This window comes from Nothoprocta perdicaria, unplaced genomic scaffold (assembly GCF_003342845.1).
Source record: "Nothoprocta perdicaria isolate Ctin4 unplaced genomic scaffold, notPer1 scaffold_177, whole genome shotgun sequence".
In the NCBI taxonomy this organism is placed as follows: domain Eukaryota; kingdom Metazoa; phylum Chordata; class Aves; order Tinamiformes; family Tinamidae; genus Nothoprocta; species Nothoprocta perdicaria.
Genome location: NW_020454949.1, coordinates 1,446,949 through 1,462,260, shown reverse-complemented (window position 1 = coordinate 1,462,260; position 15,312 = coordinate 1,446,949). Strand labels below are relative to the sequence as shown.

At 40.6% G+C, this 15,312-nt stretch overlaps 1 protein-coding gene across 1 annotated transcript in view; it reads right to left on the bottom strand.

Moving 5' to 3' along the window:
* The window catches only part of LOC112944857, a 79,459-nt gene extending 70,572 nt beyond the window's left edge, over window positions 1–8,887 (bottom strand). The window contains exon 1 of the mRNA XM_026036381.1: window positions 8,672–8,887. Coding sequence (XP_025892166.1) covers window positions 8,672–8,887 — 216 coding nt within the window. The remainder of the gene's footprint in view (window positions 1–8,671) is intronic.
* Window positions 8,888–15,312: the final 6,425 nt, after the last annotated feature.

Below are 15,312 nucleotides of genomic sequence, written 5' to 3'. Positions count from 1 at the left end.
CAGCTTAAATAAACAGCATTCAATTTAAAGCAAAATCAAGCAAGTCCTGAAAAGTGGCACTTACTGAAACTTGTCCTGAAAGAACCTTTAACATTCCCACTTTTCTCTGCTTTCGTTCTTAAACTGTTCTAATTTCTATCTCTTTCTGAAGTAACTCTCTATTTTTGCAATTATTAAATTATTAAATTAAATTATTAAATTAAATTATTAAATATTAAATTATTTAAATTTTAAAGATTAATTTACACAAATCTCACTCTTAAAGGCTGCAAAACAAATCAATAAATACCACTGTTAACTTATTAACCAGTCCAGATCCCTGAGGACTGCATATTTGAGGACTGCTGCAGTCACTCCTTAAGTTTTGCACTTAACCTGAGGAATTGGCAAACATAAGAGTTATTGTCTCTTTCTCAGATGCTGATGAACCACTCCTGCTCTTGCTCAAGAGAGTATCAAAGTGATAAACAGCAGGATCACACACATGTAAATAACAATTAGTCACTGATGTTTCCCTCTTAATCTACTAAAACTGTGCTTTCTCTCTCATGACTTAAGAGAATCATCCAAAAGGTATTTAGCGTTTATTTTACACCACAAGTCCTGACCCTGTCTAGATGGGTTGGAGTTTCTCAGAAGGACATCACAGCACTTAATAAGAGCATGGGGCAGTAACGGTCCTAGGCTTCTTCAGTAATCACCCAGTAATTGGAATTACCAACTAACCAACATTTCAGTGTAGCTAATGGGATGGGACTGTGCTCTGGCACATGGTATTTTCATGGAAGTGAAAATTGATTGAGAGAAGAGGGAGAGAAATGAGGTTTTCAGCCATGTTCACTGCTTTGCTTCACAGTCCACTGTCACGTGAGTTGTGTTGGCACAGGTGTGGTGAGAGGGGGAGAAGCAGGTAAAGATAAAAGGTGGTGGTGGCGGAGGGGGAAGAAAAAAGAAAAGTGATGGAATAGTTCATCCTGGCTGCTGTCTCCAGACACGTAGAGGAGAAGAAGGTGCTCAGGAGTAGCCAGCATGGATTCTCTAAGGGGGAATCATGCTTGACTAACCTTATCACCTTCTATGATGGAGTGACTGGTTGGATAGATGAGGGCAGAGCGGTGGATGTCGTCTATCTGGACTTCAGCAAGGCTTTTGACACCGTCCCTCACAGCATCCTCCCGGGCAAGCTCCGGAGGTGTGGGATAGATGAGTGGATGGGGAGGTGGATTGGGAATTGGCTCGATGGCAGGGTGCAGAGAGTGGTTGTCAGTGGCGCGGAGTCCAGCTGGAGACCTGTAGTTAGCAGTGTCCCCCAGGGGTCGGTCCTCGGTCCGGTCCTGTTCAATTTATTCATTAACGACCTGGATGAAGGGCTGGAGTGCTCCCTCGGCGAGTTTGCTGCTGACACCAAACTGGGAGGAGTAGCTGATAGCCCTGAGGGCTGTGCTGCCATCCAGAGGGACCTGGACAGACTGGACTACTGGGTGGTTAGAAATCTCATGAGGTTCAACAGGGGCAAGTGCAGGGTCCTGCACTTGGGGAGGAATAACCCTGGACACCAGTACAGATTAGGGGTGGACCTGCTGGAGAGCAGCCCCGCAGAGAGGGACCTGGGTGTCATGGTGGACGACAAGTTGACCATGAGGCAGCAGTGTGCCCTGGTGGCCAACAAGGCCAACGGGATCCTGGGGTGCATTAAGAAGAGCGTCTCCAGCAGGTCGAGGGAAGTGATCGTCCCCCTCTACTCAGCCCTGGTGAGGCCACATCTGGAGACTGTGTCCAGTTCTGGGCTCCCCAGGACAAGAGGGACGTGGAGCTGCTGGAGAGAGTCCAGCGCAGGGCCATGAGGACGATCAGGGGCCTGGAACATCTGCCCTATGAGCAAAGGCTGAGAGAGCTGGGCCTGTTCAGCCTGGAGAAGAGGAGGCTGAGGGGGGACCTGATCAGTGTCTAGAAATACCTCAAGGGAGGCAGTGAGGAGGAGGGGGCGGCCTCTTTTCAGTGGTGACAGCGACAGGACTAGAGGAAACGGCCACAAGCTGAGGCACCAAAAGTTCCACAGGAACTTAAGGAAACACTTGTTGACAGTGAGGGTGCCAGAGCCCTGGAACAGGCTGCCCAGGGAGGCTGTGGAGTCTCCTTCTTTGGAGATCTTTAAAACCCGCTTGGACGCAGCCCTGTGTCCTGTGCTCTGGGTGACCGTGCATGTGCAGGGGGGTTGGACTAGATGACCTCTGAGGTCCCTTCCAACCTTAAGTATTCTATGATTCTATGAACTGCTCGTCATGAGTACCACAAGAAAAACACCCTAAATACCCAAAACAACAACAAAAAACACTTAAAACCATGCCCAAAACAGTTGCTAAAGTTTCTCAGCAATTTGTCACCATTTTTATTACACAGCTCTAAACTAAATCAAAAAAATAAAATATTCTTTCATTTTTGGAGGGCTTTTAACACTCAAATTGTGGATGTCTTTCAAGTTCCAGTTTTTCTCACCTGCTGGTCAGGCAAGCATCTCTTCCATCTACAAGCTACATCCTGCAGCTACAGTTACCAGCAGCCTCCAGAGCTGGGGACTCAAAGCCCATAGACACAAGCTTGGCCAGAGGGAGCTGGTACCTCCTGCTGGGAATGACCACCACCACTTCTAAGCATGAAAACTGTGAAATAAGTTGTAATTTGAGGTTTTTCAATTGTACACCAGTATTTCAGTGTTTTCCACCATTGTGGTAGCACTTGAACACTTTTTTCTCCCATTCTTTAAATAAGATTCCCATGCAGTCACTTGCCACCAGGAACTGTAACTTTAAGGAAAAAAATTCCAATTTGAAAACTTCCATCATCAACATTATGAAAGCTCTTTTCTCCTGAGCACTGACCTTGGTATTTCTTCTGCATTCAAGTGCATCACCCACGCACTTCTCACCACACCTTAAGGCTTAGTCTGTTCAAACACAGATCTGAAGTGAGGAAGCAGAGAAGCTTCTGTTTGTAGAAGCAACAGATCATTGCATTCACATTTTTTTGGCATGGGGACTGGCTACTGAATTGTACTAGAGCTGTTCATTTTACTAATAAGATTATAGAGACTAAGAAAGAAAGAAAGAAAGAAAGAAAGAAAGAAAGAAAGAAAGAAAGAAAGAAAGAAAGAAAGAAGCCCACTTATTCTAATGGAAACACTAACATTAATCCCTTCTGGCTGCCCCAGCCTATAGCAGTGTGAGCACAGAAGTTATCTGTCTGCTTTACCGGAACAGAAACATTTTTAAAATGTTTCCATATACTAAGAGATTTTCCCCCATTCTTTTTAGTTTAGTTCTCGAGGAACACATAGACAAAATCTGAACAAAACCTAAGAAATTTTCTCATGTAATTAACAGAGGGCATATATTGTCTTCTGGAGAATCAAATCTTACAACACATAAAGGTAAAAAAAAAAAAATAGAAAGACAATACAAATTTTATCCAATTTTGTGAATAATCATGCTTGAAGCATCATACTTAATGTAACAAGGGAAAGTTTGGACTCCTGTCTGACACCACCTCTGCTTTCCTCCTAGCAGGAAATACAAGAAACAGACAAAACACAGTGTCTTCCTGGGGGTGTCTAATAATAAAGAGTCATTATTAGAGAATTATTAGAAAAGTCATCTGTTTACAGGTTCTTAACCCAAACTAAGTACTCTGTTAGTCATCCATTTTTTTAGTATTTTTTTTAACCTAATTATAAAGACACAGTTTAGCAACAAAGTTCTAGCAATTCACAAATTACAGCCCTGCAGGAGTTTCCATAGGTAGATTTAATGCAGGAACTGGGCTTAAACTAGTAACATACAGAAAATAATACATCTCCAATTAACAGCATCTGCGAAAGACAATTTCACAGACAAGTACCAGTGAACATGAAGATACGTTATCATCCTCATAAATGAAATGCAGCAATGCTCGAGAAACAGGTAGTAAATATGAGATGTGGTTAGCATTTCCAGGGATTATTCCCTGAGCTTTACAAAGGCAGCTTCGTAACTGTTGGGTGCATCAGACTTTGAGGCCTGCACACTTGTTGTAGCAGTAAGCACACTTGTGGTAGCTCAGAATCGAACCCAGGATATGACTTGATGAACACTAAGGAGACTGGGCAATTTTCAATTCTCTTGTATTTTCAAGAGGAAGAAGGAGGAAGTAAAACTGCCAGGCACAGACAGAATGATTCACACTGCTCATAAAGAATTGTCTCTCTGCCCAGAAATGGGAAACCAAGCTTAACCAAGTCCGCTGTCAGGTTCAATAAATTCCTGCTTCCCCTCTGCTGTTTTACATTTTCATTCCTTTGACTTTCTACAGCGCTTGATCCTATCCAGTACTGTAGTGACTACTGAAATATAAAACACCAGCATTAATATTTCTGGCTCAAGCAAGTCCCAGAAATTTGGGCATGATTTAAAGGAAAGTGAATCAAATGAGGCTCTAGGATTTAAGAGTGAATAACCAGATCGTCCACTGCAGCAGCTTATCAATTTGAAGTAAATATTAGCTTTACCAGATCAGCGAACACCAAATAGTGCTTTAAGGCAGTTCTGAGGAGGGGGAATGCTTAGGGCTCCCAGAACAATTTCCTTCTGAGTTCTGTCAAGTAGCTCTCAAAATCACTTGGCTTTCACCAAAATCTTGCTTTCACGCTGATGAGTGAAACTTAACAGTCACCTTCAGTGGGCTTCCATAAAACAGACAGCATCATCACCTTGGGTTTTCCAGAGTCAGCTTTTTGGTGCTTAAGACACACAATTGGTAAGTGTTCTCAGCCAGGTGAGGTGAGAGAAATACTCAGGTACCAGGGAAATCATATGCATAAACCAATTGTTCTTGACACTTAAAGTTCCTGGATGTTACTGAATTATTGTAAATTACTAACTCATAGAATCAAATTAAAAAAAAAAAAAAAAACTTACAATCTGAATCAAAGCCTGTTTTTATTTTCATTTTTAATGGCATATTCTCTTTCATGCAAGCGTAACCAGCGAGCTCCTGTGGGTTTGGGAAAGTTGGTGAACCATCAAGCCAGTGCAGGACTTGATGTCCACCTCCTCCTTTGTCTACCCGTTTCTAAGTGCTTCAGAACCATTTTACTACTTCATTCAATTTAAGTTGGGAAGGAATCAGTTTAAATAATACTGATCATTCTCAAACACCCTAATTTGCTCACAGGAGACTGCACTAATTTATTCACCTGTGTCTAAAGCAATTCCTGTTTGGTTCATTCTTACCAAGTACCTTGGACAAGACACTGGTAAGCAGCTAAGAAAAGGAAAATGAAGGGATCATTTATGATGGGAAGAATAAGGAGAGGCTCTGACTGTGCAAAGCTGGTGAGAAAACACATATTCATTGGTACGTACTCTCATGCAGCTACACACGAGACTTTTTGTTTCAAAATAATCCAAGGCCACTTGTGTGTGAATGGCAATAGTTATAACATGTCAGGGAAGCACTGCCCAAGTCAGAGATCTTTCTGTTTCAACCCAACCTTATAAATTCATGGGGTTTCATTACAATTCAAGACTACAAAACCAAAAGTAAAACCTGTTAGCACTAAGAGGAGAGTCCCACCATTCTGTCAGGTAGCACTGATAAGGCTTAGCGTGCCCTAGGAAGCCCCTGTTATTTTCTGAGTTGTCAGCACCCAGAGCCTTATCTAGGGTTTGGATGTCCCAGGAAGGATGTGGGACGTAACAAAGGTGCCTCTGTACTACACAGTACAAGAGCACTGCCAGGCTCCTTGCCTCCCACTGGGACAGTTCTGCTGGGTCGCGCCAGGCTGTAGAACCTGCGAAAAGGCAACACTGTGCAGCTTTTGTTCTTGTGAGGGGGAAGGAGAAAAAATTAACACTCTGGGAATGAACCGGGACTTGGAAGAAACTGAAGTCATTGAAGAACGTCAGGAAGTAAGAAAAATCTCAAATCTGAACAGACTTTAAGAAAACTGAGCAAAAATCAGCAGGAGAGAAGCATTAATAAATTAGATGTTGCTGCCGTAAAGATGTTTAGTTATCCTCTCAGCTTGGCCAGGGCAATGAAAGGTGCTCTAAAGAATATTCTGAGGAAATGAGTGGTTTTAACAGAAATTACGTTACCTCTCTTCATTCTCCGCTTTGAATCGATCCTTTCTGACTGAAAGATTTACATGCGCTGTGCAAGCGCAACGCTGTGAGTGAGCAAATACAGACAACAGCACCACCCCTAATCTACGTATTTTCATAAAACCTCCTCTTATTTAAGAAATAATATTTGGTCAGAAAAGGAGCAACCATGCAACCACACTTCATTCATAAGCACAGAATGGCACTTTGTAACTTATGGTTAGTCCATATGGAGAACTCATTGTAGGTACAGGCTTACCTGGCTAAGGGAGGTGAGGGGGCATTAGAATCTCCTCTGTTATACACTGTAAGCTCTCTTTTCCCTGTTTGGTACTGAGATTTCCCAGGTCAAGCTGAAGTTTCTCTCCATAATTTAAACCCACACATTTTGTTTGCCACCTGTCCGGTCTAAAAACCTTTTCCCTAAAGAATAACATGTGTGCACAAGACTACTGTGTGCATGCCACTCAGTTGCCTGCACACACAGTGAGTAATGCACACAAAGTCTGGCAGGCAGGCTAAGGTATTCGAGCTTTTGCACACACCCAGATCAACTGCTGGACAAACGCCCACGAGCTCTGCTCACACTCTGTCAGAGGAATTGCTCTTAGAGACTACAAACTCACCTGGCTGTTTGTAAATTGATCAAACCACAGCAAAACCAACTCAGTCAAATAGGAAGTAGCCAAGGGGCAACCTTGCCCACCCTGGATCAGCCTCTACCACGGCAGCTGGGACTCTTGGCATCCCAGTCTGCCCCACATGGTGGCCCTATCGTGCTTATCTGCCCCAGGGCCACTTACTTCCCCAAGGTAAGTGAGTGATTTCTACCACTTTCAGTCAACCTTGCACAGGAATCTCTGCAGCAAGCAAGCAGAAAGATTGCAAGAGTAAGTTGTATGAGGGAAGTATCTGTGTGCAAGAAACTGGCATCACATGATGAATCCTCTACCTGTAGCCCAGAACACTGGCACTGCAAACACGGGATACAGGTGGCACCAAAGCTCTGATACAGTCATGTGGGAGACTAAAGCACTACTGCCCATATGGAAAATGAGTGCTGGAGAAGTTCATCAGGTCCCTAATCAGCTCTCACCAGAAACGGCGCCTGCCAGACTGACACACTGCTGTCAACTAGTGGAGAAGAATATTATCACTCAGAGTATTATCTCCCCGGCATCTGAATGAAAGCAAAATACAATATTGCCTTTGGCCAGTGAGGGGGATTGTCACTGAGTTTTTCCACTCTTTCTGCAAAACCAGTCATGAAGAGAAGGAAAAAAGAGTTTTCCATCTCCTAAACTTTAAACCAACAAATCTTGGGACTACACTCCCCACCAGAAGGACCAGAGTGGAGGGAGATGAGACCACAGTTTCACGTCCCATTCCTTTTTTTTTTTTATCTGACCCACAGAGCTATGTAAACTAGAGCTTATTATTTTACTAAGAAGAAACTCCAGGTACAGTTCAGCCCACACCTGCATAGCTGTGTTGGCAAAAACTGACTGCTGCAGGTGTAGGGATGTCTGAAAGCGAGGCACTGCTGCTGTGAGGCACCATCTGGCCCCACAGGTGTGATCTCCACATCATCCTTTGTTTCCAATCTGCCACATATCTTATTAAAAATAGCCCATAAATACTGCCTCAGTGTTTCCTTTGGCGCAAGGGATGATGTGCCCATCCACTAAATGCCTACAACAGTAAATCGTGGATCCAGCAGTAGAAAGGCAAACTTATTATACAATTAAATTTAATTAAAACAGTATTTCTACACATATCATTTCCACGATTTTAAGTTCAAATGTCTCAGTCCTTAACTGTTGAACCTTAACCTATCACTTGTACAGAACTCAATGATTCTTCCATGGATCTAGACATGGGCCTAAATTTTAAAGCAGCTTTCTGCAAAGGTGAAATGGAACAAATTATAACGGTAATAACATGTCCAATGCCTTTTTTCTGTATCTGATGCACAGATTGCATTTAAAACAGCCTAAACAAGAACCTAAACACTAATTCCCTATTGCATTTGACAAAACACTCCAAATAAACTACTTTTCATTTTTATAATGTTGACATTTTTAGGACTGAAATACATTCTGTTCCTTATCCAACACAAGATATGAATGTAAGCAAAGAGCACTATAAGAAACTTCACTTAAAAGTTAACCCAAAAAATATCTCAAGTGCCTTGCAGCTATGTAACAGGAGATACAGAAAAGCTGACAAGCAACTGCTTGTGCTCTGCTTTGTTGAATACTCCATTAGTAGTCCTTACATGTTTTTTTATGGATCGCCTGTTTCTGGGTACAGTGTCAATATTTACAAAGCTCCTTTTACTAATAAACCATTATGATAACTGTACAATAAAAAACTTTTAATTTTTTTAAAAGACTGTCAAATATTCCAGTAGCAACTTGAATCAATTTGTTTCTTAAGCAAATAGGAAGTTAAATTAAAAAAATCTCAACTTGCCTTTTAAGTAAATGTTAAGTTACGTAAAAATCTCACATATTGGTACTAAAATCTCTTACCTTGCAGAGTTTCATCACTAGCCAGCAGGTGAGATACGCAGCCAAGGCGAATTTTGCTTCCCTGTATCTTTCAGGCAAGCAGGTAAGATACCTTTGTACCAAATCCAGCTCTTCACTGACAACGCTAGTGCCAGCATCTCTAGTATTATCTTCCTCACCCTCTGGCCTTCTCTTCTCCTCTTCTGCTGATGCACCCACACGCTTATTGCACTCCATTCTTTTAATGCCTTTTCACCTTCTTTGCAAAGCCCTGATCTTTCCAGAGACAGCTCAGGAAAGTTGCGATTTCCTATCAGTAACGATATTCCCTGCTCTTCCAAAAGTATGTAGCTTTGTCTTTAAGCCAAACCTCGAAGTTCAGACTATGGTAAAACAAACTTTCTTTAAACTCCTTGGCTCTTTGCCTTTCTCTTAGTGAAGGACCTCTTGCAAATCTGTGTACAGCTACAAGACAAATATAGCACTAGCTAGCCTTGTCATACAGCACAAGAATACTACCGACGTTGCCAAGAGAGGAGAGAAAGATTCCATTTATTTAAAGAGCAAGTCTCAGCATCAGTACTCCCTTGTAACTTAGAGGAAGAAAAAAAGGAAAAATCTGTTATCTTTGCAAACTTTTTTTTTTTTTTTTGCCAACTGTGTTTGCTCAGAACAAATTCTATTTCTGTTAAAAAAAAAAAAAAAAAGACTTAAAAAGAAATATTCTTACAGAGGAGGGGTTTTTTTTAATTCCAGAGACTTCTAGCCACAGTAATTCATTGTCTGTGATATTGCAGATGCCAAGCTTATGAAAGCTACAAATTTCAAAAGAATAAATGAGGTCTTGCAAATGGACTAGGGCCAAGACATTTTGAAATAATAAACAGCTCCTCCATAAGCCAAAAAAAAAGAAGAAAACATGTAAGACATTATCTAAATAACTTTTTAGCTCAACATTAAGCAACTTATGTGTCCTGTGTCAGCATGCATTCGCACAATTAAAAGCAATTTTATGCTGCTCTTAATGACCGCCAAAAAAGACCTAAAGGTTCAGGTTTAATTGTATTAGTTCCTGAGAATTCGGCAGCATTAATAACAACTATTTCATTTTAATCAGTACTGTTAATTCCTGATAACTTCACAATGAAAGCTTTTTATGTTTCAGATTGAAGTATGTTTTCTTCATCTTTGCATGAGAGAGATGTTCAAATCAAGAAAACATCACTGTGGCATGCAGAAAAACTAATCAATAACCTGGGTACCTTAGAACACAGCCTTTTTTTTCCCCATATGGAGGTTCTATATCCAAAGCTTCCATCCCTCTGAACTGCTTTCATGCATAAGTCATGGCAATTATTCATTAAATGCTTAAAATCCTATGATGTCATGATCTTTAATCACACTGCTGAGGGAAGCTGCACAGCTCTAAGGGGGAGCAGCCTATTACCTTTGCCTTAAAGCAATTGTGGCCATACAAAAAGCCTGTATCACCATTGCTACCAATTTGAAATACAATTAAGACACATTTGAAGGAGAAGATGACAAAAAAAGTGAAACCAAAGAAGGTCAGGAAGCAAATAACTAAGCTAGCTTTCAATTTTGTAACACACAGTCAGCTGAGTCCCAAATTACATGAGTGGCTGCAGATGAAAACTGCATATTTTCCTAGGATTTTCTCTTAGATTGTTCCCAGAAGGATATGTCTGTAACACACTGGCAAAGTCAAAACTATTTTGGCCCTTCTGTTGCCTCCTTTAACTCTGACCAGTAAGTAGGGAGTTTCTACACCAGGTACTTTTATCCTGTAACATTTTTATTCTAATCCCTGCCATTTATGTTGAGAATAACTATGTGTGAATCAACAGAGACAAGTCTGCCCAAGTTATTTTTTAACCCTGAAAACTGCAAAGGAAATGGAAGTTAAAATAAGATATACTCCTACCCTTCAGATAATCAACATTGCCAGCATTTCTGTCCAAAGCAGAACAAAGCCATGAGCACCTCCAGCAGCTTTAGGAAACCAAGTAACATAGACTGGGCCCAAGCCTTGATATTCCTTGACATGGAGTTTTTAGACTTTGCTGAACTTTGTATGCTCATCTACAGTTCTTCCAGATAGTGCTAAGTCGATGCATAGGAATTACACTGTATACATCTTTACCTACATGTGGATTTTAAAATTGAAAACGAAGCATTTTTCTTTGCTTAGCTGCAGAGGTGCCTATCCTGGTATTTAAAAAGAAATCTTATAGCACTGGGGTTTCTCTTTAATAGACACAATATAGACTGAAGTACTGCCTAAGCCTTTGAAGAACTGAAAGATTTAGTATCTTTTACAACACGTGTTAATTCTCCCTGCTCTGTTTTGGGGAAAAGACAGCCTTGACTGTGTCCTTTCTCTGGTCTTACTGTTCTCATCATTTCGAGTCAAATTTTGCCTTCTTTGACTCCTTGGAATTTGCCCACAAGACTCACCCAGACAAGCAGAAGAAAGCCAAAATCAGTTCAGGACGCACAGCAGATGAACTCTCTGGTGTGTATCTAGTCAGTCCGAACATTATTCACCACTCAAAACTCTTCACAGCATTAGACAGAAATACCAGGTCTGCATGAGATACAACGCTAAAACTAAATTCCCCTTTACAGCTTTATCAGGAAGAGGATAAAAAAGGACTATTACCACATACTTGCTAGCACAACTATATTAACAAATACTTGTAAATCTTGCTCAAGAATGGGTCAAAGTGAGGAGACACTTGTTTCATGTCATAAAGCATGTGTTTCTGTTTGCCTTTTGGCCTGGAATGTCCAGAAAATCATTGGCACAGGGAGAAGCATTTCGGATGGCTCTTTTAAGTACAACCTAAGGATACCCAAAGATGCAGAAAAACTACATGTGTTAGAATTGTCCCAAACCGACTACTCATGAATGGTTCATTACTCATGTTGTTAGAAATTGCATCTTCTTTGCAACCTGGATTTACCTTTTAGCTCCTGAACTACGTTCTAATTTCTGTGCACTGCTTTTTTATCTCTTAGTAATACCTCTTGCATTAAAGAAAATGTCATGAAGTTATCAATAGACTCTAAATTTTCCTTCAAATGACCAATAAAGTTTTCATCACTCAGTAGACAACGTCTTTCACTTTTCTTATTGCTCATCTAGTTTTTTTCTGAGTCTCTTTGAAACATTTGTATTTTTCAAATTTTCATCTTTTCTGAGATGTAGAATCCCTTTATTCTCCATAATAATTTGCTGTTGCCTTAAATAAGGATAGTATCACTTCTTTAGTTGCACTTTCCATCTCTGAGCAGGCCAGCTCTCTTAACTCCGAAACCTCTTTGGGAATTTCAAACATTAAGTTAAATCAGAATGGCTTCTAGAAAGTGAATTAAGAAATTTCTGCCTGCAGTGCCCAAAGACTATTTCTGCTCATTTTAAAGAAAGTCCAATATCTGAAATGACTTTGATGGCCTGAGATAATAACAGTTTCCCAAACAGCTTTAGTAATAACCTCATGAAAATCAATGCAATTATGAAGGATTAGTTTAATGATGGGTGCCCCTGCCCCACTGCAATAGGTAACTTTTTCAGAACAGCCTGGAACCAAAAGTCCAACTTTTGTTTTGCATTGGACTGCTGGTTCATATTTGGAGACAACTTTTCTTGCCAGAAACGTTAGCAAGCGCAGCTCTCCAGTTTTCTGAGCACAAAGTGTACTGCTAGAAAAATAGTTCCAGTTTGTTTTTGTTTTGGTTTTTTTTTTCCAAGTTAAAAATGATTCATAGCAGAAGCATGATGTTTACACTCCAGAATAGTGCATGTCAGCTCCACGCAGGTCATAATCAGCTCCCAGTTCCTCCTCAGCTCTGAAAAACAGCTACTCACAAGAGCACCAGTAGGACTGTGCAACCCCTTCCCTTCCCTATACCAAAAATTAAAAAAAAAAAAAAAAAAAAAAAATTTAAAGTAAATCCCTTTTGTCTTAAGTTCCCTATCCTTCACCTCATTTTCCCACGTGTTTGTAAGTATTCTTTTAAGAAAACTTCCTTTAAATTGGATTCAAAAGGTATCTTTGATCATATTCAAGTCAGTGTTTCTACTAGTATCCTTCAAAAATCTGTCCTTGACCTGTTACTGTACCAGAGAGTAGCTCTGTTGACCCTCTAGAAAAATAATACAACACTTGTAAATTTGTATTTGCTCCACATGTTTTCACAGTCCCAAGATAAAGTGAAAAGAGTGGCATCAAACATCAGCCTTCACAACTTAGGCCAGTCAGGGCATCTCCTTGAACTGCACTTTTACTCCTTTGTAATATTAACATAGAAATGCTGCCTCCTTTGAAGTCCTGTGTTAAATGAGCACTAAAGTAGCATGTCACCAGTTATGCTGTATCCAACTTTTAGATTCCTCTGTGCTACAACAGACCAAGGCAATTCAGCTAGAACACTATCCTGAAGACAGAAGGGAAGACTTCCTGAAGAAGGGAAGCCATTTCCCTTCATCTGGACTCAGAGGTTTTGTGCCTAGGCCTCTGCATATTTTCAGAGAAAGTTACATCGTGAATACGTTCTTCCTTGCATGTAATTCACAAGTTTGCACATTCTATGTAGCCTTTTAAATAAGGAACTTACTTACAGTAGGAGATAAAGAGAGATCAGTTCATTGAGGCAGTCTCATGACATAAAATACAGGCACTTCTGGCAAGAGTACTTCAGAGATCAAAAGTGTTAGATACCCAAAATGTCCCAAGCACATACTCAAGTATCTAGACACTTTATAGAGGAAGACAAGAAATTCCAGAGGAATGGGACTTTTGAAGGCTAACAGATTAGTGTTAATAAGTGTTAATGTTAGATAAGTGTTAACGGATTGAAATACTAGGTAACTGCAGGGAACTTGCACAGATATCAGGATATAAAGGAGCTGGGAAGTTGCCCCACCTGTGAAGAACAGATGCTGCTGGGATGACTTCCTAAGTTAGAAGGGGAGATAAACAGAACTCATCTGGATTGTTTACATTATACACTTTGCTCAGCAGATTTTACAGTGATACCTCTCTGAAGTGGGGAAGAAAGCACTTGGTGATTCCACCTTCAAAGGGCTCCAGCAATTTTACATAATCAGTGTAGAGTCATAATGTAGAGTCCTGCAAATGCAGTTAGTCTTGACCTAAGCCAGAAAATTGTTCACACCCAGATGTTGTCTATGTTCCCCTAGAGGGCCATATAGCTTAAAACAGGTGTTCTGTGGTTATGTAGCATAGTAAAGCATCAGTTCAATTGGTTTATAGTAAATACCTAGCTGCATACGGCATAAAATTTGAGTATACACATACACATTTGTGCTACTTACCATATGTATGTAGCTGATATATACATACTCATGTCTTAGATGAGTAATTGATTGTCACATGCTCCAGTAAGATGCATGTCCACTGAAATGACAATTAGCAGTATTTCAGACTTCTACAAACTACTTAGTATCTATACAAATAAAATCTTAAAATGAGCTATAGCGCATTTCAGTTTTGTCATACTCTTTATCTAAGATTCAGTTCTCTCAATGACAGTAGTAAATAGATACTTGTAGGTGGCAGTAATAATGATAGTGCCTAGGGTGTCTGCCAAAAAATACGTTATTTAAATCATGCCACCTCTCACTGCAAATTATTCCATTATGGTACTGGGAATTTCTCCACTTTTTTTTTTCATTTTGTTTTAGCTGGTAGATTTTTTTTCTTTACTTATTATGGCATGTGTAGCAGGGATCAGTCAGTCCTTCCAGGATGAGACAGCTCAGGATCTGAACAGAACATGCAGCTGCTTCTGATGGCAATTTCACTTCTTTAGCAATTCCTGGAGAACTGCCTTTTCCACTCAAAGTCAGTGAGCAGCCCCCAGGAATCACAAGCTGAACCTAAGAATAATAATTCTTGTCCACAACCCTCAAAGTGAGTTTCTTGCCTCTTTATTTCAGCCTTTTATGTTTACTCCTAGGATTCTCTTCAGAACTGTGATGGTTTGAAAGCTTTAAAATCAGAGCCTTGATTCCTCAGAAATCACTTGCCTACAGATATGGAGGCATTAAGACAGATAATGTTGTTTGGCGAAAAATGAGTTTTGCCTTTAGTGAGCAGCATTGCTCTCCCATGTTCCCCCTAGTGTGTCCAAGGACAGAGAGTCGTCTCTCAAGACCCCTTTCAACAGATTCCAGTACCTGCCATCCTTCAGCTTTGATGTTGTGTCCTCTCCCCCTTCTTTAAAGGATTTTAACATGCCTTAAGGAACTCAATGGAGTTAACGTAAGGAAAATGTGCTGCCTTTCCTGCCCTTCTTAGTGTCAGTTGCTAAAAATATTGTACTGTTATTTGTCTTAAACCTCTGGTGCTTCCAGCCCTGGAAACAGCCTGTTGCCCTCCAACAGTCCTGAAAAAAGCCAAGGAGCTTTGAACAGAATTCTTGAACTAACTGAGCAATCTACAAAATAAGCCAAGAAACATGATATTGCAGATCATTTTAAACCTGCTGGCAAACCTGCAATAATGCTTAGAGTTTTGCTCACAGTGTCAGAGAATACATAAAAGCCTCTGTAATCTGCACAGAGACCAAGAGGTGCATCTTAAGCAATTGCTCCTTTCTGTGGAGTTTGATGGACT